General features: G+C 55.4%; 1 protein-coding gene across 10 annotated transcripts in view; it reads left to right on the top strand.

Annotated features, from left to right (window-relative positions):
• Positions 1 to 21,844, top strand: part of FBRSL1 (fibrosin like 1) — a 219,830-nt gene that overhangs the window by 53,871 nt on the left and 144,115 nt on the right. For all 10 annotated transcript variants that reach the window (XM_031948361.1, XM_031948358.1, XM_031948365.1 and 7 more), the window contains exon 2: positions 4,215 to 4,418. In XM_031948361.1, the coding sequence (XP_031804221.1) occupies positions 4,215 to 4,418 (204 nt within the window). The remainder of the gene's footprint in view (positions 1 to 4,214; positions 4,419 to 21,844) is intronic.

The raw sequence follows: 21,844 nt of genomic DNA, 5'->3' as shown, positions 1-21,844 counted from the left end.
TGGGAATGGCTTGGTAGTGTAGGGCTAGGCTGATTGGGAAGATTTCCTCCTCTGACCTGACGCCGATAGGCTGATTCTCAATAAATCTACTCAGGATAGACAACTGTCTCTGGCTTGTTGCAGAATCTCTGTTGATCTGCTTTTGTCAAAGGGATTTCTTCACCAAGAATCCTGTTAGAAGATAAAATCATTGAATAAACTCCACCCCCACCCCAGCAATAGAAACAAGCCCCAAAACAATCCGCTTAGGATCAAGACCAGGGATTTCTAGCCTCTTTAGGGTTAACCCATTCTTTATATTATATGTGTGTAGATCTCTCTGTAAAGAGTGTGGGTGGGTATCTACATTTAAAATATACTTAACATATACTTTATACATGGCATATATATATATATATATATATATATATATATATGATAGTGAATATATAGTATTTACATTTATATTGCTATATATTTATAGTACTTATATATTATATATAGTATATTTGTGCATACTATATGTAGTATACAATACATAGTATTTGCTATATATACTGCATACACTATATACCATATAATAAATTCTAGCCTTTTCCATGCATACTCTGTGCATTTAATAACACCATTATAAAAACCCATTTTCACATTTTCTCTATATAGACAAACTAATTTTTCATAAAGACAGCTTTATTGGGCCCATAATACCTCATAAAGTTGTAACAGCCCGGTCCAGTAAGTGAGACTCTCCATCCTTACTTCTTGTCAATCACCCATCTTTTTCTTAGCGGAGCTTTTTTGGAAAGAGATTTCCACCCAGTGTCATCAGCCTCCGGTTTATTTCTTGTTTTAGATTTGATTGAGAATGGTCCCGAGAATCCTTATTCCCAGAAAGCCATTGGTATAAACAGAAATCAAGCCTTCAGAGAGCACGCCTGGGGTGGGTTTCTCCGAGAATTACGGAACTTCATCTATTGGGAATCAGTTCTGAGCTCTGGTTCCTGCAGAAATCAATTAGCTGGGCCTGGATGGATGGCTGTCGCTGTTTCAGTTTTTCCTCTTCCATCAGCTCAATATGAAGAGGGCTTTTTATTGGGTTTGGAGCCATAGGAACCATTCCTTCAGCTGGCCTGCTTGTAGCATGAATGCTCCTATCCTGTCCAATCCACGAATGTTTTTCAGTAGCATTGTCACTCTCTGGGATATCTAAGCAGAATAATAAGTTATTTACCAAATTCCCAACTTTCTTCCCTCAAAAGCTGTCCATTCTCCATAGGAATTCCTGTTTTAGATCTTAGATGTTATCAAGTCCAAGTCTTTGTTTGTCTCCCCAGTGCATTGTGATCAGAAAGCATCTCTAGGCTCTTTTTGTTTCCTTGTCCCTGGCATACTGTAGGTGCTTAATAAGTGTTTATTGACAGACTGACTGGTAGAACTTAAGTGACTTTCTTAAAGCAGCTGAATTAGTAAGGAACAGAGCAGGCACCTCTGCCACCAGAAATAATAAAGTCATTCAACAAGCATTTACTGAAGTGTACTTACTGTATACCAGGTGCTGAGCCTGGTGCTTAAAGGATATAAAGAACCAGGTGCTGAGCTAGGGGCCAGGAATCCGAAGAGAGAAGGCAAAAGCCCCTGCCCTCAAGGAGCTTCCATTCTGCCATCTGGTCATTCGTCCGGGCCACTGCTTTCTGCAGTCCCCAAATGGCCTGGCTCAAACCCAACTCTTCGGTGAGGAGGGAGGGGGATTGGGTATCATCATTCCCGTTCCAGGATGTCTGGCAGCTGGGGGATGCTGAGTAAATTGTGGTGTATGAATGTTATTATATTATTGTTCTGTAAGAAAAGACCAGCAGGATGAATACAGAGAGGCCTGAAGAGCCTTACAGGAACTGATGCTGAGTGAAATGAGCAGGACCAGGAGATGATTGTACACAGTAACTACAAGATTATGCTATGATCACTTCTGATGGACGTGGTCATCTTCAGCAATGAGTTGATTGAGACCAGTTCCAATGATCTTGTGATGGAGAGAGCCATCTAGACCCAGGGATAGGACTGTGGGAACTGAATGTGAAGAATTTTCACCTCTTTTATTATTGTTCACTTGCATTTTGTTTTCTTTCTCATTTTTCCCCTTTTTGTTCTGGTTTTTCTTGTGTAGCAAGATTATTGTGGAAATACCTATGGAAGAATTGCACACATTTAACATAGAATAGATTACTTACTGTCTAGGGGAGGGGGTGGGGAGAAGGGAGGGGAAAAAATTTAGAATACAAGATTTTGCAAGGGTTGAAAATTGAAAATTTTTCCATGTAAGTGACTTGCCATAGCTGTTGTCTGAAAGCAGATTTGAATTTAGATTCCAGGATTCTATGCACTGTCCCACCTAGCTGCCAACTATGAATGAATGAATGAATGAATGAGTTAGTGAGTGAGTGAATGGGTGGGTGGGTAGGTAGCTACACCTGGAAACCAGTCCTCCCTCCCCCTTACTAGCTGTATCACATGGCCCTTGTCCCCCAGGGGGGAGTCCTCCCTTCATCCTTCCCACAGGGCCTCCTGCCCAAGTGGACGCCTATAGGGAGGGGCCTTGGATGCCCGTGCCCTCTGGGTCCATAGAATCGCCAGTAATGTCGGACAGATAGTTGCACAGTCTGCAGCAGGTCTGGGACCCTGGGGGATGGGGGAAGACAGACATACAGACACATATAGACACACAGAGAACTCGCGCACACACACAGGGGTAGGGGGAGATCCTGTGGAGTTGGTGTCAGGGTCTGTTCTTCACTCTTCATTTCAAGGAGAGGGGGAAAAGGAAGCTAATAAGCATTTATGTAGCACCTACTGTATGCTGGTGGTAAGCACAGTGCAATGTGAGTACATTTGAGCTCATTTGATTATAGATGTGTTCACAAGATCATAGATATAAGCAGCTCTGCCCTTTTCTAGTATTGCTGCTCAAGATCAGTCAGCAATTCTCCATTTTGGTTGTTCCTGTTATTCAGTTGACACATTTATTAAGTGCCTGCAATCACCCGAGGACTTATTAAGCACCTATTGTATACCAGACTCCATACAAGGTACTGAGGATTCCAAGATGAGACTGTAAAGCATCCCTGTCATAGACTAGAACAAACTGATGGGGAAATTGAGGCTTATGGCTTGATTAGAATCACATGACAACTTTAAGGTCCCTTTAGCCCCATCTGAGGAAGAGGAATTGACATTCAACCAGGAAAGAACAACATATTAAGACAAGTTCTCAGACTGGCTTTGTTTTGTCCCAGAAGTCTCGGTACGGCTCTCCACTGTCACACCAAGACTTTTGGGACACTTTTAATATTTCTTTATATCCTTTAAGCCCAGTTTGTGCGTCTGTTTAGTCATTGTGGCCGGTGGGATATTGAGGTCGATCTTAATTGCACGGCCTTTCACACAAAGTGTCTGCAGTGGCGGTTATCATCTTCTTTCTGAATTATTTCTGTCCGTGTGACCTGGGATCACTGGGAGCACTGCCATGTGTGTCTGGCGTGCCTGCCCCTATGGAAGCCCTCGAGGGGCTCTTCACGTTCCATGATACGCGTCATGCCAGAGGCTTAATCAAGGCTGTGATTACGCTGGAGAATCCATCTTTCTCATTTTAAATGCGTGGAATTGCTTCTAGCTCAGAGAGCTTCAGTCATTTGCCCAAGACCACACAGCCAGACGGTAGCAGAGTCAGGATTGGAACTTGTTGCTTCCAGGCCACATGGCCAGTTCTGGGTTCTTTCTGGTACACCCAGTTATTTGTAAGGTGGGTCGTGTCTTGTTAGCGAGTGTAGACAAATAAAGGGGGATAATTCCCTGGAATGGGGGAAGGAGAAAAGAACAGGTTTTTATTTATTAAGGACCTACTATGTCCTGGGATTTTCCTTCATGACAGTCTTAGGACTGTTGTTATCCCCTTTTACAAGGGGGGAAAATGAGGGCGCAGGGGGAGTGACTTGTCTGAGGCTGGATTGGAACTCGGCTCTTCTTGATTCCAGGCTCTGCCCTCTGCACCATGCTTTGCCAACCTTGCAGGGCAGCTAAGGCAAAGGCTAAAAGTGGGAGCCCCTCTCCTGGACCCGACTTTGTCTTCCAATGCTTGGGGAGGATTGAGAGCGCACTGAGAAGGGTTTGGGGTGCGCGGGGAGCCTTCCAGAAGTGTCCCTCACACTCACAGACTCCTGCCTTTTTCTCTTCCCCTGCAGAAGGACATGGCTCTGAAGCCCCAGGAACGGAAGGAAAAGTGGGAACGGCCGGCCAGCAAGAAGGCCCGAGAATCTGAAAACTGCCCCTCCACTGAGCCCAGTGAGAACGGCCACGGCCCCCGGGACCCCGGGAATTCGGAACGCGAGGCCGAGCGGGGCAAGGAGCGAGTGAAGAAGAAGATCCCCTTTCAGCTCTCCACTCAGGTGGGCAGGCGTCCCCCCTGAGGCTGGGAAAGAATGGGGGACCGCCTCAGGGGCCCTTAAGTGGGGACACTGGGGACCCTGTCTCGGGACAGGGGTCACTGGGGGGCCCCATCTCAGGGGTCCTGAAGGTGGGACACCGGGGGCCCCGTCTTGGGGTCTCTGAAAGTGGCTCACCAGGGGACCTGGTAGTGGAAGAAGGGCCAGTGGGGCCGGGTGGGAGGAGGATGAAGACCCTGCCAGCAGCGGTCTGTCCAGCCCGGGATAAATGACCGGGGGCGGCTCCTGCCTCGGTCCCCGGGACCCGGTGTCCTGTGTGAGGCGGGCGAGGCCGGGCAGGAGGCGGGACGGGCCAGCGCGCTCTCCTAGTCGGGGACCCCCTTCCGGGCACGCGGCCGCTTCTAGGTAGCCGAGTGGGCGGGCGCCGGGTGTGAGCCGGGGCCGTGGCCCTGCCGCCGCTCGGCTGTGTGGCCCTGGTCCGATGCCCAGTCTCTGGCCCGTCCTCTCATCTGCTCCCTGCCTCCCGCGTCCTCGCGGCTCCAGGCTGACACGGGGCAGCTGGCCCAGGCAGGACAGTCACTCAAAAGCCAGCTTGGTCCCAGCCTTCCCGCCTGGGGGTTTGGGCGAGGCAGTCGGGGCCAAGTGACTCGCTCGGGGTCTCCCAGGGTCAGGTGTCGGAGGGCAGACCCGGGCTCCGGGCCCGCATCGCATAGCCGCCCTTTTTGTTTTCTGGGGGGGGGGTTGCACATAAAACATTGCAGGAGCAGAAGCTGCTGGGTGTTCCAAGGGGTCTGCAGGGCAGAATCGGGAAGTCAGCCTTCCACTCTTTTCGGGCTCATTCGTCCACTTTGTTAACCTGCAAAACGGGGTTAATAACGGCACCTACTACGCTCAGTGTGAACATCGCGCGATACTAAACATCAATGGACACACGAGTGTCGAACGAGCCGCTGCTCATGAAACTGCTCAGCGTGGAGCCCGGCGCATAGTAGGCGTTGTGTTCGCCCCCCCCCCTCCCCCACGCAGGCCGCCGCACCTCTTCTCTCCGCTCCTTGCCCAGGCCGTGCCCCGCGCCCCTTAGAGAAGCCCCCGGAAGCTCCTGGGTCTCCGCCTGCCGGGCGGGCCGCTAGTGGCAGCCGTGGCCCGGGGGTGTTTGGCGAGCGAGGACTCATTGGATGGAGAGCGGATGAATAAAGGAGCGCACCGCCTGGGCCGGGCCAGGTTGTTTCCGCTCAGCCGTGTTTGGGGCGGACGGTCAGCGGCGGCCCAGGGGGCGGGGCGCGGTGGCAGAGGGCGGGGCGCGGTGGCAGGGGGCGGGGCGCGGCGGCCCAGAGGGCGGGGCGCGGCGGCCCAGAGGGGGTCCGGCTGCCCCGGCCCGGCGGCACCTAACCCACTCGGTGAGGGGGGCCCGACGTCTCTGGGCTCCCTTTGGAGGCCGCATCAAGCTTTCTGGGAAAGTGGGAAGTGCCTTCGGCACAAAAAGGCATCGCCCGTGTGCCCTCCCCCGACCCGCTTTTCCCTTTAGCAGAGGCCCAGCTCTTTGTCCCGCCCTGCCTGGTGGTCTGACCCGGGCAGGGCCTTTGCCTCCTGAGCTCTGACTCTTGCCCCCTTTGCCCCGCCCACCAAGGTCCAGCCCGCGGGGGTAGGGGGGGGGGCGCAGCGGGAGGCGGCTCAGAGCCCGCCCCGAAAGTGGGGCTTCGACCTCCCCTCTGTCCACCGTGAGGCCCGAGGTCTCCGCTGGGCCTGTGTCCCAGCCCCACGGGGCCCGGCCGCCTCCTTTCCCTCCGGTAAAAAACAAAATGGGGGCTGGCGCTCGGCAGGGGGTTTGTCCCCGCACCTACTACGTGCTGAGTTGGTGCCGCACCTACTAAGTGCCGAAGCCCCTCACAAATACCGCCTCGTGCTCAGACGGGCGGGCCACGGCCTGGGGAAGCCTAGGTCGGGTGGGCGGAGGCGGGCGCTGCCCCACCCCGGTGTAAGTGTCCCGCAGGGGGGCTCCCCGGGGCTGCCCCGCGAGGGCGGCTGAGCCAGAGTGACAGGGAGGGGGAGGGGCGCGCCCAGCGGGAGGCCCCGCCCCCACCCGCCCGCTTTCCCCCCGCCCCCCGCCCCTTTCTGCAGTCTGAGGGCCCCTGGGCCTGCCGGGGACCCGGGGGGGAGGGGGCGGGGGGCGCGTGCAGGGGGCTGGGTTCCAGTCCCGCTAATTGCCGCCCGCCTGACCTTGAACCAGCCAGCCCCGCCCCAGGAGCCCGGGGCCCCAGGACTGGGGGCGGGGCGGGGGCGGGGCCGCACCTGCGCGTGTGCCGGGAGCAGGGCGGCCGGTCCGCGGGCCCTTGGCGCCCTCTGCTGGCCACAGCTCAGGCTGCAGCCGCCTGGTCCCGAGCCCCGCGCTGGGCGGGGGAGGGAGCTCGCTGCCGGCCTCCGGCTACGCCCCGGCGCTTCCAGCAGCGCCCTTGCCCCGGGCCCAGGGTCCTAGGGCAGGACCCTCGTGTCCCTGGTCCCCAGGAGGTGCCCAGGGAGTGCCGGCGCCTCGGGGTCCTCTTACAGAGAAACTGAGTCCCACAGGAGCTTGTTGGAGCCCAGCCCTGGGAGGAGAGGATGGGGGCTCAGGGGGTCTCTGTAGGGGTCAGGGAAAGCTTCGTTGGCTCCCCCCATTACTGCCCCGGGGCCCTCAGCCCCCCATCCCCCCAGGGGCCACAGTCCCCCTCCCCATCACTGCCCTGGGGCCCTCAGGCTCCCCAGCCCCCCATCCCCCCAGGGCCCACAGCCCCCCCATCCCCCCATCACTGCCCTGGGGCCCTCAGCCCCCCCATCCCCCCATCACTGCCCTGGGGCCCTCAGCCCCCCCCATCCCCCCAGGGCCCTCAGCCTCCCCATCACTGCCCTGGGGCCCTCAGCTCCCCCATCCCCCCATCACTGCCCTGGGGCCCTCGGCCCCCATCCCCATCACTGCCCTGGGCCTCAGCCCCCATCCCCCCTATCACTGCCCTGAGGGCCCTCAGCCCCCCCATCCCCCCCAGGGCCCTCAGCCCCCCCATCACTGCCCTGGGGCCCTCGGCCCCCTGGGAGACACGCGCCCCGGCTCCCTTCCCCAGCCCCCCCTTTCCTCTGTTTTAAGCTAGTGGCGGTGTCCGGTTGCGCTAAAGGCGGGGTATGTTCAGAGCCAAAGGCGCTATGAGAAGGAGGGATGGGGATGAGGCAGGAGAGGACGCTCCCCGCGGCTCTCTGGGGCCTGGGTACGGGCGGGGGGCTGGGCCTAGGCCGGGAGCAGCGCTGAGGCCACAGGAGTAGCAGGTGGCGGTGCTTGAGCCCAAGCTCTGGCTCTAAGTCCGGGGCTCATTTACTAACAAGGGCAGGGCTGCCTCTGTGACCGTCCCGTCTCACTGACAGAAAGGGCCGGGACTCGGAGAGTCTGAACGCCCCGGCCTCGGCCCCGGCCTCGGAACGGACAAGAAGTGTGCCGCTACCTGGCAGGAAGCAGAGAGAAAATGAGTGACTAAAGATCACGCTGAACGGCTTTCTGGGCCATCGTCTAGCACTGTCGTAGTATCTAGTCACTGTACAAGCGCCAGAACCTTGCGATGACGAGGTTTGACTCATTTCATTTTCCGGCATTTTCGAGCCGGGGCTCGGTGACTCGCCCAGGGTCACACAGCCGGGGAGTGTGGAGGGTCTGAGGCTGGATTGGAACTCAGGCCCTCCTGACTCCAGGGCCGGGGCTCCATCCACCGCGCCCAAGGCCCCGAGCCAGGGAGCTGTTGCTACAGGACTTACTTGGCCTTTGAGTCCGTCAGACCCAGAAGACAGTGGGGACCGGGGCTCCTGGGGGGGGCGCCAGCTCTGTCTCGGGGGGCTTCCTGCCCCTGCCGGGGGGCGGCTGTAGCTGCAGGTGCACCTGCTCCGGCCGGTCAGCCCCACCCGGCCCACTTCCCGCCGCCCCAGGCTGCACTCAGCCTGTGTGAAGTTGGACGGGCCCTGTGGGCTTCCGCGGGCTCCTGGAAGGCCGAGCAGAGCAGAGCAGGCCCAGAGTGGGCTCAGCACCGGGGGAGGGACGGCTCACACTCACCCCCCCATCAGCCGGAGGGAACCTGCAGCCTGGATCCCCCCCCAATCAGGCACCTGATCCGTCTCAGATGGGCGCAGGGTCCCTCGCCTCCCGCCACCTCTCGGTGGAGATAAGCAGGGCTTTGGCAGCTATAAATAGCTGGCAGTCCTGCCTTTGCCCAGCCCGCTCCCCGGGGCAGGAGGGCCGGGATCAGCCACACGTGGAGCTGCTCAGGGACCAGTGCCGGGGACCCCCCCACTCACAGCAGGAAGGTCCCCGGCTGCCTGGTGCCCTCCAGGGCTCGGGGATGTACCGGGCTCCATGGCAGGAGGAGCCCGGCTCTAGCAGCGCTTCTCAGGGGGCACAACGCCTCCAGCCCCAGGGGAGCAGCCCCGGCCGGTGTGGGAGCGGCCCCGTCAGGAGGCCCGGCTGCCGGCTCCGCGGCTGGTGGAGTGCTGGTGCCACTTAGTGGGGGGAGAACTGAACTGACCGTGTGTGCTGGGAGCCTGAGAAGCAGGTCTGGGCCTGGGCCACCCCCCGCTAGTGGGGGGTCTGGAGGCAGCTGCAGGGGGGAGGGGGTCTTCTCTGGTCCCAGAGGTGTGCCAGTGCCAGCGGGGCCCCCCCCATCCTCAGACTGCTCCTCTCTCTGTTCTGTGCCCAGCCCGGGAGCGCTGCCATTTACTGAGCACCCACTGTGTGCTGGGCACTGACGGTCAGAGGTGGGGGCCACGTTGTCTGAGGGGTCCCACCATTGCATTTAAACGTGCTGTGTCGGGGGTCCCGGGCCCCGGGGAGCAGCAGCTCTGGTGGTCGGACATGTCGCAGGTGGAGGGATTCAGTCTGAGCTGCCCGCAGCTGCAGGGGCGGGGGTGGCTGAGGGCAGCTGGGCCCAGGGCGCGTGGGGACGGTTCCCAGCTTTGGCCTGGCACTGACCGCAGGCCGGCCTCCGAGTTAGCAGAGCCAGTAACTGACCGCAAGCCAGATTGAGTCCAGGATGGGGGGCCTTGACCCATCGTCCAGCTCCCTTGTTTGGGAGGTTTGGGAAACTGGGCCGAGGGAGAATGACTGGGATGGACACAAGGCTTGGGGAAACCTGCAAATCCTCGGCGCCTGTGGGGAAACTGAGGCTCCATGAAGGCCGCCGCCCCCCAGGAGACTCCCCTCTGTCTCTGTGTGTGTGTCTCTCTCTCTCTCTCTGTGTCTCTGTCTCTGTCTCTCTGGTCTTTCACCTTTAACCTTAGCTGCAGAGCCCCTTCCCTCCCCCTGAAATCCATCTCACAAGCTCCAGATCGGGCCATCGTGTCCTTCGTTCCCAGTATTTCGGCGGCTGCTTCCCCAGGACCTGTAACCGCTCATGCTGCCAGCGGGGCTCCCAGCGGCCTGGCTCCCCCCGTCCCTCTCCTCTCCCAGGGCCAAGGTCAGGGGGATTTCCCTACAGGGCAGGACCACTTGTGGCCAGAGGGAGCAGGCCCGTCATCCCCACAGCTCCCTGTCTGCTTGTCCGGCCACAGGGCGGGAGCTCATTCAAGGCAGGTCTCCACCTTACCTGGGCACTGAGGGCTGTGTTCTGGGGCAGGGGGGTACCGAGGGCCATTACGTAGCACCGAGGGCCATTATGTGGCACCAGCTGTATTCTGGGGGGAACACTGAGGGCCATTACGTGGCACCGGCTGTATTCTGGGGGGGGGAACACCAAGGGTCATTATGTGGCACCGGCTGTATTCTGGGGGGAACACCGAGGGCCATTATGTGGCACCGGCTGTATTCTGGGGGGGAACACCAAGGGCCATTATGTGGCACCAGTTGTATTCTGGGAAGCCAGGAGAGCCTCCTTCTGGGTCACTAGTGCTGCCTGGCACTGAGAGCACAGAGAACACTCCTGGATCTGTATGAGGTCAGTCCCACCTGTTCAGAGCTCCCACTTACTTCATTCAGAAAGAATTTATGAAGCACCTACTGTATACTGAACACTGTCAGGCCCTGTGGGACCCGAGTGAGATACCCTCACTGTTTCCGCTCGGTGTTGCTGCGGACGAGCAGAGCGTGGACGGTCCCTGTGAATGAACGCTGCGGCACTGGAGGTGCTGGGGAAGCCCCACCGATGAGGAGCTCTAAGAAAAGCCCCTTTGCGGCAGCTCCTGAGGAATCAGGGTGTGGGGAGCAGAAGGGAGACCTCCGGGGCACACCCCACATTCCGGGATTCGTGTCCAACGGCTGGGAAGTCGGCGGCTGTTTGCAGGGAGCGGCAGATGGGCCGCGGTGGCTTGTGCCCCAGGCCTGCACCGGGAGGCTGGAAGCCTCCTGTGTCCTTCTCACGGGAATAGGGAGCCCCGGGAGCTTCTTGAGGCAGGCGTCCACAGTGAGCGATGGTGGGATCGGGCGGCTCCTGGGCCCGGGCAGCCGTCTCCCAGCCTGCATCGTGGCGGCGATAAGGAGAGAGTGGCTCAGAGCCCCTGGGGAGGGGCAGGAGGCCAGAGACTCCCGAGCTCCAGTTGGCAGGAGGCTGACTTCCTGGCTTGTCTTGGCTGTGAGAAGGGCAGGAGGAGGAGGAGGAGTAACCGAGTCTCTGAGAGTCTGTGTGTGAGTGTGCTCAGGGAGGGGGGCTGGGCCGTGGCCGGGAGTCTGGAGAAGGGGGTGCCGAGCAGGCTCCCCCTGATCTGGTTGGGGCAGCAGCTCCCGTCGGGGCCGGCCGGGGACCTCTGTGGCAGCCGGCGGCCCCTCGCTCGTCTGGGACCTCTCCTGATTCTGGGGACCATCCCACCAGAGAGCTTGGGCCGGGATCCGGAGGCTCCCTGTGGCTGCCCCAGCTCTGGTGGGCTCGGCCTCTGGACACTGCGGGGGAGGGGGGGTGCCTGAGGGACACTGCCTGGAGAGTGGGAGCGGGCACGAGGATGCTCACCCAGAAGGAAGCCCTTCTCAGTGACTGTTGGTGCCCTGGGGCCCCGGGAGGGGCTGCCGCCGTGACCCCATCTCCAGGCCCCGGAGCCCTCCCCGGCCACAGCCAAGAGGCAGCCCCAGGCTTCGTCTGCACGGACTGGGTCTGGTTCTCGGTAACTGCCGTTCTTGCGGCCGTCTGTGGCTGTCTCGCCTTCCACGTGGGGGTGATTCAATGAGAGAACCCTGGAACGCCTCACAAGCGCCTGGCAGAGTTCTTGCCTGGCAGCCTCATTGCCCGGCTCCCACCAAGAACCGAGGTCGGGGGGCTCCCGCTGCCGAGAGGCACCCGGGGCGGTGACAGGAAGGGGCCCGGCCCACAGTGGGATTTGTTCTGGGAATCCTCGAGTCACCAGGTTTTAGAAGGGGCCCACAAGACCGACTCCTCCCGGGTGGGCATGTGTGGGAGGCGGCCACTCAGTCCGGGAGGCCCCAGTTCTGCTGCCTCGAGACACTTAGTAGCCGTGGGACTGAGCGAGTCTCTTGGCCCTGTTTGCCTTAATGCACCGCAGAAGGAAATGGCAAAGCCCCCAGGGCCTCCGAGAGCACCTCACAGACCAAATGGGCCCACGGGGCCAGAAGCGACTGAACAGCATCACACGTCCCCAGACAAAGGGGAAATAGACAAGGCAGTAACGCCCGGGCCAGAATGTACTGGTTCTGGAGGCAGCGGGTGAGGGGACCCTGGCGGGGGGGGGGGGGGGGGGGGGGGGGGGGGGGGGGGGGGGGGGGGGGGGGGGGGGGGGGGGGGGGGGGGGGGGGGCTGCCATTGGAGCAGGCCCCCTGTTGGGTCAGGGCCTCCTGGCTCCCAGGCCCGCCTCCGCCTGTTTTTTTCTTGCTCATTCCCTCCTTCAGCAGGAACAAAGAGGCTGGTTTGAGGGCTGCTGGAAAGCCTGTTCTTGGGGAAATGGGATTTCACAAATGTGACATTTTCTTCTTGAACATAAAATTGGGCTTTTCACATGGCACTATTAGAGTGTAGAGCTTTAATTATGCCCTAAATCCACTCCTTTAGCCCTGGGCTCACACGATTAGCGCAGAAGCCTCGCCAGGAGAGGCTGGGCGGGGCGCGCTCCCCCCTTGTGAAACTTCATACCGTACAAATTATTAAACGCAAACCTCAGGAGGAAGATTGTAATGAAAAATTCAGCATCCTCATCAAACCGCCCGAGTTTGCCGCCTGACTCGGTCCAGAAGGAAATGGGGCTGGGGCTGGTGGGGGAAGGGAGGAGTCCTGGACGCAGTGTCGGCAGCCAGCCTGGTACACAGTGCTGGGCCCGGGAGCCCCCTGTCCCCCGGGGGGGCACCCACAGACGTGTCGCTCTCCCTCCCTCCCCGTGGGGGCCGAGGTCGGGGGTCCCTGATAGGAGAGGACGGCAGGGGCATCGGGCTCTTTTTCCTGTCCCCTGAGCTTGCCTGTCCAAAGCCCAGCTTGTTCCAGCTGAGGCCCGAAGGGGAGTTGGGCCACCCCGGGGTTGCCTGCTTCTTGCTATGGGGTCCGATGTGCTGGGGAGGAAATGTTCCCCTGGGTCTGGAGGCCAGCGCTGGCTTCAGGGTCTGTGCGGCGTCTGGGGATCGAAGGCCCATTCCTCTGGTCCCTTTTGTCCCCCTGCCCCACTGGGGTAAATGTGCGTCTCTGGCTCCATTCTCCCCCCGGGGACACAGAGAACGAACGCCGTCCTGGACGGCCCCGCCTGAGACAGCGGAGGGTCTGCACCTGGGTCTGAGCGGGCCAGGGGCCTCGTGCAGGGCTCTGGGTCACCCGGCAGGCGTGCGTGTGAGCCGAGGGTGGGGTCTGCTCCGCCACTGCAGGACCCGGCGTGTGCGGCTTGTGTCTGCAGGTAACATTGCCTCCTGTCGGCGTGCCTGGGGCCGGGACTGGTCCTGGGATTCCGGGAGAACCCTGTCATCCGTACCGAGAGGGCCGGGGTAGAGCTGAGACTCTGAGGGGTTCCCTGACCGCTGCTTATTGCCCCATTGTCTGGGAGGAGAAAAACAAATTTAAAAATAAAATTAAACAATAAACAAAATAAATAAAAAAGAAAGAGGGAAGGATTAAAAAAAAACCCTCAGATAGCCCCCTTCCCTCAAGAAGCTTACATTCTAGCTAGGGAAATAACATTTCCGTGTCTAAGAACCAGGAAGCAGAAAGGCCTCCATGACAAGATGCTCCAGACAAATTAGTTTCCTCATCTGTAAAAGGGGCTGTCATTGTGCCTGCTCCCACGCGGGAATGCCAGGATACACGTAAATGCCTTGGCAAAGCCCCAAGCAGTGGTAACTGGCCGACATTAACCGAGGGTCTGCCGTGGGCCAGGCGTCGCGCTAAGTGCTCTACAAGCGTTAGCATCCGGGCTTCCCGGCGGGGAGGGGGTGCTGTAGTCTCCCCTGTTATGGGTAAATGGAGGCTACCTGACTGACCCAGGGTCACCCCTCCCGGAAGGTCCGGCTCAGGTTTGAACTCGCACCTTGTCCGCAGCCCCGGGCGTCGTCTGCCCTTCTTGGGGCTTGTTCGACTGTTGTGACCCCTTTTCCTCCAAGCAGGGTGGAGGTGCCCCAGGTATCTAGTCATAGAAAATGTCTGTACCAGTCAGAAGCGCTTACGGATAGTGAGTGAACCCTAACCCCGCAGCTCCCACCTTCAGTCAGGAGGCCCGTCGGAGAAGCCGGGACCCGGGGCCCCATCACTGGGCCCTTAGGTGCGTCTCCTCCAGGGAGCCGGGGTTGGGAGCGTGCGGGTGCACTCGCCGTCCCCCCTTCGGTTTCCTGGCACCCCGCCCGTGCATGGCGCTAACGGGGTCTAGGAGGGGACATAGGTAGAATTCAGCAGAGCCCCCAAAGCTCGCGGTGATTCTGGGAGCCCGAAGCAGACAGGGGGGGTTTTGGGAAGGATGCGTCTGGGGACAATTTGGCTGCTTTTCCAGGGAGCTAGTTCACATTTTCCTCCATTTTTTCATTCTTTATAGTATGTTTGACTGATTCTTGCTGCCTCCTAGAGTCATTAGCTTCCATTTGTCCCATTCTGGTTATTAATGCGTGGTTAGCTTTCATATCTCTTTTCCATTTGGTTTGTACTACTTTTGAAGGTGTTGTTTTCTTCAGGGGATATTTATATATATATATATATAAAATTTTGCATTTGGTCAATTGTGTTTTTTAAGAAGTTGTTTTCTTCTGTCCGTTTTCCCTTCCTTTCCCGGGCTGTTGACTCTCTCTCGAATACCTCTCATTCCTTTCCTCATTCTTTCTTCCACCTCCCTTACTTGCCCTTAAAGTCTTTGCATCTCTCAGTTTTAAAGGAAAGTTGCTGGAGGAGGCCGGCCTGTCCCCTTGGAAGGGAAGGCGCAGGAAGCTGGCCTGAAGCTGCCTTCTTGCTCCCCCTTCCTCCTCCATAAGCTCCCCGCACACTTCCTTTCCTCCACCCTGCTCCCCTCAGGCATTGTAATGTCTAGCAACCCGGTCCCTTGGCTGTTCCGCTGCACCCCGTGCTCCTTGTCACCTCCTCCTCCTGCTAGCCTGGCCTAGTTCAGTCCCAGATAAAACACCGCCTTACCCCCCAGCCTCCCCTCTGCCCATGGGACGGCCGATTGTGGTTCTTTGGGGGAGCATCTCCCCGTCCGACGGGGAGGCCCTTGGGCCCGGCTTGTGCCCCGGCTCAGCAGCGTGCCCGTTCCAGCAGGCTCGTTGCCCGACCTCTCCTTTCCTCCCTCCCATCCCTTCTGCTTCTCCTTCCTTTCCCCTTCCCTTTTCTCCATTCCTGTCCCGGCGGCCCTGTCTGCTCAGACTGGTTGACTCTGCAAACATAAACCGGGGGGAGGAGGGAGGAAAGAGAGGAGGGAGGAGGAAGCTGATGAGGAGACCAGATGGTGCCGGAATCCCCCGCGGATAGCCAGCTTGTATTTCAAACCCGAGCTCTGCTTCTCCCATTCGCTCACCACAGGCTCTGACAGATCAGAAGGAACGTTCCTGGCTGGATGCAAGCGGATCCTCTTCTGGGCCAGACCGAAACATCTGGCCCCCAGCAGGGCCCGCTCCAGAGAGCCCGGGCCGGCGTGTGTGCGCACATCTGGCCTGACGGAGGCGGCTGTGGCGGCCACATCCCCCGCGGACCCTCGCCGCCGTCGGCTTTGTCTGAGCCCAGACAGCAGCCCCGTCCTGGGGCCTGGGGACCTCTGGGACAAGCCTTCAAGCTAAGAACAGTTTAGTCTCCTCCTGTGGGGACATGTGTCTGATAGACCGGCCCGGTGAGGGGCCGAGGCCGTCTGGCTCGTGTCTCAGCTCCTCCTTACCTGCCGCGGAGGAAAGGGCCTGTGGTGGGAGTCTGGGCCCGGAGGCAGGAGCACTGGTCGGCGAGGCAGTCTTTGAGTCAGGGACATGTGTCATGGATACAGACATGTGAGGGACGGTCACCACCCCCCGTGGTCTCCTCCCAGGGCTGGGCTCAGGATGGCCCGGAACCACTTAGAACGGGCTTAGCAAGTGCTGCATTCACTTATCCCTCCATCCGTCCATCCACCCATCCATCCCTGCACCCACCCACCCGTCCAATCCTGGCCCTTCGTTTTATAGCAGAAGAAACTGAGACTGAGGGGAGGAAGGGGCTTGGCTGAAGGTCGCCTAGAAGGACCTGGGGCTTCCCTAATGAGGGCTGGCTCTGGGGATCACACGGCTCCTCCTTCAGACCCGGGTCATGGCCAGAAAAGGGTTATTTGCATTTCCCCACAGGCTACTCCTCATCCATCAGTGGAGATGAATATCCCAACAGGTACCGATTTAGAATCGGTGCGGGGGCAGGGCAGCGCTGATGGATAGAATCATGGACTTGGATCCCGCAGTCCCAGATTCAAACCCTATTTCCGACACTAGCTCTGTGCCTGTTTGAAAGTTGTCAACTCCTCAGCCTCAGTTTCCTTCTCTGTAAAATTGGGTGTGTGGAATAATACCCGTCCTGGCCACCTCCTAGAGTTAGTGCGCCCATTAAATAAGGTAATTTACATATAATGCCTTTATCGTAAACCTCTAAGTATAAAATAAAGGGGAGCTGTCTCTAGGATTGTTTTAGCTCAGATAATTTTAGCTTATCAGCCCCTTCCCCTTCATCTTCTTTTCCATGATGAGAGCTTCAGTCTGTCTCTCTATAACACTCTGACAATAATAATAAAACCGGCATATATACATGTGTACGTGTGTGTATATACACACACATACATATATAATGTGTATTTGTATATATAGCCCCTACTATGTGCCAGGTACTGTGTAAACACTTTACAGACATCTCATTTTATCCTTATGAGAGCCCTGGAAGGTAGATGTTACTATAATGCCCCAGAAAACTAAGGCAAACAAGGGTCACAAAGCTAGAAATGTCTCCAGTCAGATTTGAACCCACCTGCAGGCAAAGGAGCAGGAGACCAGAGCTGTCCCTAGCAAACTACTCCAGCCTTGCTTTTCTTGGTCAGTCGGCATTTATTAAACTACTACAATAGACAGGGCAGCTAGGTGGCTCAGTGGAAGGAGCACCGGGTCAGAAAGACCTCAGTTCATGGGACTACAGACACTCACTAGCTGTGTGACCCTGGGCAAATTACTTCACCCTGTTTGCCTCGGTTTCCCCATCTGTAAAATGAGCTGGAGAAGGAGTGGCGAACCGCTGTAACATGTTTGCCAAATAAGTCCCTTGAGGAGCTTCTTTTCTGCTAGGAGAGATAACACACAAATAAGTACAGGCGTATATGTATATACAGATTAGATGAAAGGACATTTCAGAGGGGAGCCCTTAACAATTGGGGGTGCGAGGACGGGACAGAAAAGGCTTTTGAGCTGAATCTTGGCAAGAGTCACATTCTGCTTTTCATATGTAATTGTGGATTTGCCTCCTTGGGAAAGGGTTTTTTTCCATCTTTGCATCTGTGACGATGAGTGTAGTCCTCTCTCCGGGTTTCTGTCTTCCCACTCCCACCCCTCCACCCCTGCCATCAGTAATCTTCCTGCCTGTCATCAGTATCTTCTTAGTCCCTCCAGCCGCACTTATCACCATTCATTCTCCTTTTTTTCCCCTTGAAATCTTCTCTTAGAAAGTCCACTCCAAGGCTCTGAGCTTTCCTTTCCCTTACCCCTTTCTTTTGGGACACGATCGGTCCGTCTCTTCTTCCAGTCTGGCCTCTGTCCTGATGATGTCCAGACCATTTCTGTAGAAGGCTTCATTTATAATAAACATAACTTACTCACATCCACCAGTCACTTAACTTTTGCCTTTTCGCTAACCCCAAGCCCAAGATACTTGTATTAATTCACTGCCCTGCTGTAGAACCAAAAGGTTATTGATGGGTAAGAGGTACCTTTGTTCTAAAGGGAAACCCGAGGTTGTCATGTACACCAAACAGGTTCCCAGAGGCATCCTAGCCCGCCGTCGTTTCCCCTGTTTCAGGTTTTTGTTTGCTTGTTTGGGGGGATTTGGGTTGTTTCTGGGTTTTGGCCTATCTGTAATATCCATTCTCCTTTTATTACCAATTTATTTGCTCCGTGGCTTTGCCATACAGTTACATGCCCTGATCTGAACGATGGGCGTTCTTCTTCCACTTGATTTTTCCTGATTGGATGATTGGACAGGTTCTGCAGCATTCTGGGGCCTGAGGTAGTTAACCCACTATCATCCATCAATAGGGGTATCTGTGGGACGCCTCTTTTTCCATTGGATCTCCACACTGGCTGCCTCCCATGGTGCCATTTTGCATCTCGGGTGATATTTATAAGTACAGGGTCATCAAACAAGATTTATACCTTTTGAGGAATGATGGTATCCCCCATAATCCTTGCCTTTACCCATTTTATTTCTTTTGAATGAAATATAATAATATAATATCTAACATAGGTTATATATAATATATAATACATATGATATATTAATTATTACATTATATATAACATAATAGTTGGTGTTTGTATTCTAAGATTTGAACTCATTTTGGTTTTTGGTATTCATTACAACCCTGTGGGGTGGGTGCTGTTATCAACCCCATTTTACAAATAAGGGAACCGGGGCCCAGAAGACTTGTCCAAGGTCAGAGAGCCCATAAGTGTCCGAGGCAGGATTAAAACACAAGTTTTCCTGAGGCCAGTCCCACCTCTACTACGACTTGTATATCTTTGACACAGATGTGCTGAGAGCTTATAAGGTGACTGTGCCGAACCAAATGCTACTTTATAAGCCAGCACATAATAAGTACACAGCGGGAGCTCTTCTCTATTTTTTTCAGTTATTTAAGTGACCATAAGGATGTAGTCAGTTGTGAGGTCCTTGTGAGTGCCAGCCTGTTCCCTGCCCAGACCATCAAACCAGCCTTGAATGCCTGTGTAGATACTGTTACAGAAATCCCATGGAGATGGGAAAGTTAGTGTGGAAGCCTGTTTTTTGATAGTCATACATCCCATGGTAATGGGGGGTAGGGGAAAGGTTTCCCCCTGCAGTAAGGGGTATCTCCCCCTCCATCGAGTCCCTGGAGCATCAGCCCTTCATCACTTGTGTCACTTCCCCCAAGAACGTCCTCCCTTTTTATCTGGGTCTGATGCAGCCGTTCCTCCCATCTTTTCTTTCATGACCTCCATTTCTACTTCCTTGTGCAAAATCATGAGGTGAGAGGCCAAAACATGGCAACTTCAGTGTCCTCAATGATGAGGAAAGTATGGTAGAGGTTACTCCGGCTTAAATAGTTCTTGTCAATCTGGACTGTGGACATTGTTCTCTCTTATCGTTGCAGTGATTTTGTAAAGTCATGTTCCTTTCTTCTGTTTCTTGAGATAACACTGCCCCACGTTCTCCATGTTATGCAAACGAATGAATGAATGCAGAGTCATTTATTAAGCACTGAGCTGAATGCTGAGGCTAGTCAAAGAAAGGGGGAGGCAGCTCCTGCCTTCACAGAGCTTATCTTCTGATAGGGAGAGAAAATACAGATAAAGGGGTGAGGATAGTGTTGTGACATAGGCAATTGGGTGCATAATTCTGGCAGCCCGAGGTAGTGATCAAAACGCTTTTCAGCATTGATTCCAGACCTAGGAATTAAGAAGGGCGGTTCAGATTGGGCGCGTAGGAATGGCCCAAAGATGGCAAGGGAGAAAATGCCCAGGTAGTTAAGTGAAGCCTCAGTACTAGGGTTCTGCTGCAAAAGTTCTGAATTTGGGGAAGGTTCGAATCTGTTGCCCTCAAAGGTCATTTCTCTTCTCTTGGAAAAGAAACCATGTATTTGATGGCTGGGATGATTCTGAGTCTCTTTTGGGGTCCTGTGATGGCGATTGATTTACATTGGCTGCTGGTGATCTTTCAGTATAATGTCATTTTACAACGGCTTGTTTAAATAGATCAGGTTGGCGTTGCCTCAATTAAGTACCATCTTTTTTCATTTTTTTATTTCTTGTATTAATTTCCATCTTTTCTTTTACAAATCAGTCGTCCTGCTGTACACAAAGAACTGTTTTAGAGACATGCTTATGTTAACAGAGAATAGTCATTCTCTGTTAATGGAATCAATTTGATTTTTGCTATTATAATGTGTATTATAATATAGTATATTGGTGAGTAATATATATTATGTAATACATTGTATATATTACATAATGTATAATATTATAATAATACCTACAGGCACCATGCTAAGTGCTTTGCAAAGGTCATCTCGTTTGATCTTCACCACAGTCCTTCGAGGCTGTTATTACTTTGTTTTGTAGTTGAGGAAACCGAGTCAAAGAAAGGTTGAGTGCCTTGCCAGCATCACGCAGCCAATCCTTGGCCAGATTTGAACATAGGTGTTTCTGATTCTGGGCTTAACCCTCAATCTGCTGGGTCACCAGATGCCCAGAAGGGCTCTCTGACACAAAATGTGCTCAATTCCTTGACATTTTCTGTCATAGGATCACGGAGCTGGAAGAGAAAAGGACCACAAGCTCCCTATTCTACAGATGGGGAAACTGAGGCCCAGAGAAATCGAGCAATTTGTCCCAAAGTGGTGTCTGAGGCAGGATTCCAAGTTAAGGTCCTGTGACTCCAGTTCCTGTGATCATTTCCATTGAACTCATCAAAGCCAGTAGAACATATCAGCAAAGGGCCGGCCCGCAGGTGAAAACTGGGCCATCCTTAATGAGGTTGTTCCTCAGCAGTCAGTCAGCCTGTCACTGTGACAGGGACCAGGGCCTTCCCAGCTTGGGCGGACCTGCCGGAGCCCCCCAAGTAGTGCGGTCGTGGCCTTCAGGAACCTAGGGTCTCCTCCATGTCCCAGTGAGGCATCTGGTGGTGGGTGGGAGGGTGGATTTAGGAGCCTAATATATGGTTTTTGGTAATAAAGTATTAGTTGTACAAGAGTTATTTAGTGCTTTCTATGTGCCAGGTGCTGGGTTCAGAGCCTCACAAATAGGATCTCATTTGATACAACAGTCCTGGGAGATGGGTATTCTCATTCACTCTATTTTACATAAAGGGAAACTGAGGCCCAGGGAAGTTACCTGCCCAGGATCACACCGCTAGTATCTGAAACTGGTTTGAATGTGAGTCTTCCTGACTTCCTCTCTGTCCACTATGTCATAAATACTTGTTGGATGGATTTAATGGAACTGACACCGAAGAGTAAAAAAATCCATCCCCCTCCGAAAACTCCACCTTTAGGAAGGACTCGGGCAGGGTTTCGCCCTGCTGTTGGCGCCCCTCCGACCCACACTGTAACCTCCCCGTTCCTTCTCATTGCCGCTGGCTCCTTGGAGAAATCCCGCCCATGTTGTCCGTTTTTAAAGTTTTATGAATAACTGTCACGTAATTCACACTCTCCTTGCAGGATCGGCCGGCCCCTCTCTCCCCACAGAAGCTGGCGCGGTGTCCTCTGCCAGCTCCTGGTGAATGAGACCTCAGAGACCATTTAGACCATCCTTTGTCTGGGCAAAGAGCACCATTACCCACCAATGTTCCTCCAGCCTTTGCTTGAAAGGCCTTTGCCGAGCTCCCTCTGGAGACCATTCATCCTGCTTCTGAGTAACAGCGATGATTGGGAAGCTTTCCCTGAGGCCTCTCTCCGCCTTGTTCTTGGTCCTGCCCAAGGCTGGAAGGCAGCCTCCGTGTCCCTGCTTTTCTAGTTTGACCGTTGGTGTTCTTAGTCTGGTTCGCCATGGTCTGGAGTTGGTGCTGGCTAAAAATCCCCTTCCCGAACCTTTTCTTCAGGTGAATCAGCATCTACCCACCCAAATCAATGCTAGATTTGCAAAAGTTATTATTTCAGCTCAGGGTAAGGCTTGACATTTAGTTTCACTTAACCCTTTCCTGGCTGTGTGACCCTGGGCAGGTCACTTAACCCCGAGGGCTTACGCAAGAGTGGGACCCACGTCAGAAGCAAGGAGGTGATATCTGTGGGAGACACTGGCCGGGTAAAATCAGTTGGTCTTGACCGTAGATTGGATGGCAGGGAGAGAA

This window comes from Sarcophilus harrisii, chromosome 1 (assembly GCF_902635505.1).
Source record: "Sarcophilus harrisii chromosome 1, mSarHar1.11, whole genome shotgun sequence".
Taxonomy (NCBI): Eukaryota; Metazoa; Chordata; class Mammalia; order Dasyuromorphia; family Dasyuridae; genus Sarcophilus; species Sarcophilus harrisii.
Note: the sequence above shows the minus strand (reverse complement) of the source record. Positions and strands in the feature narration are given on the sequence as shown.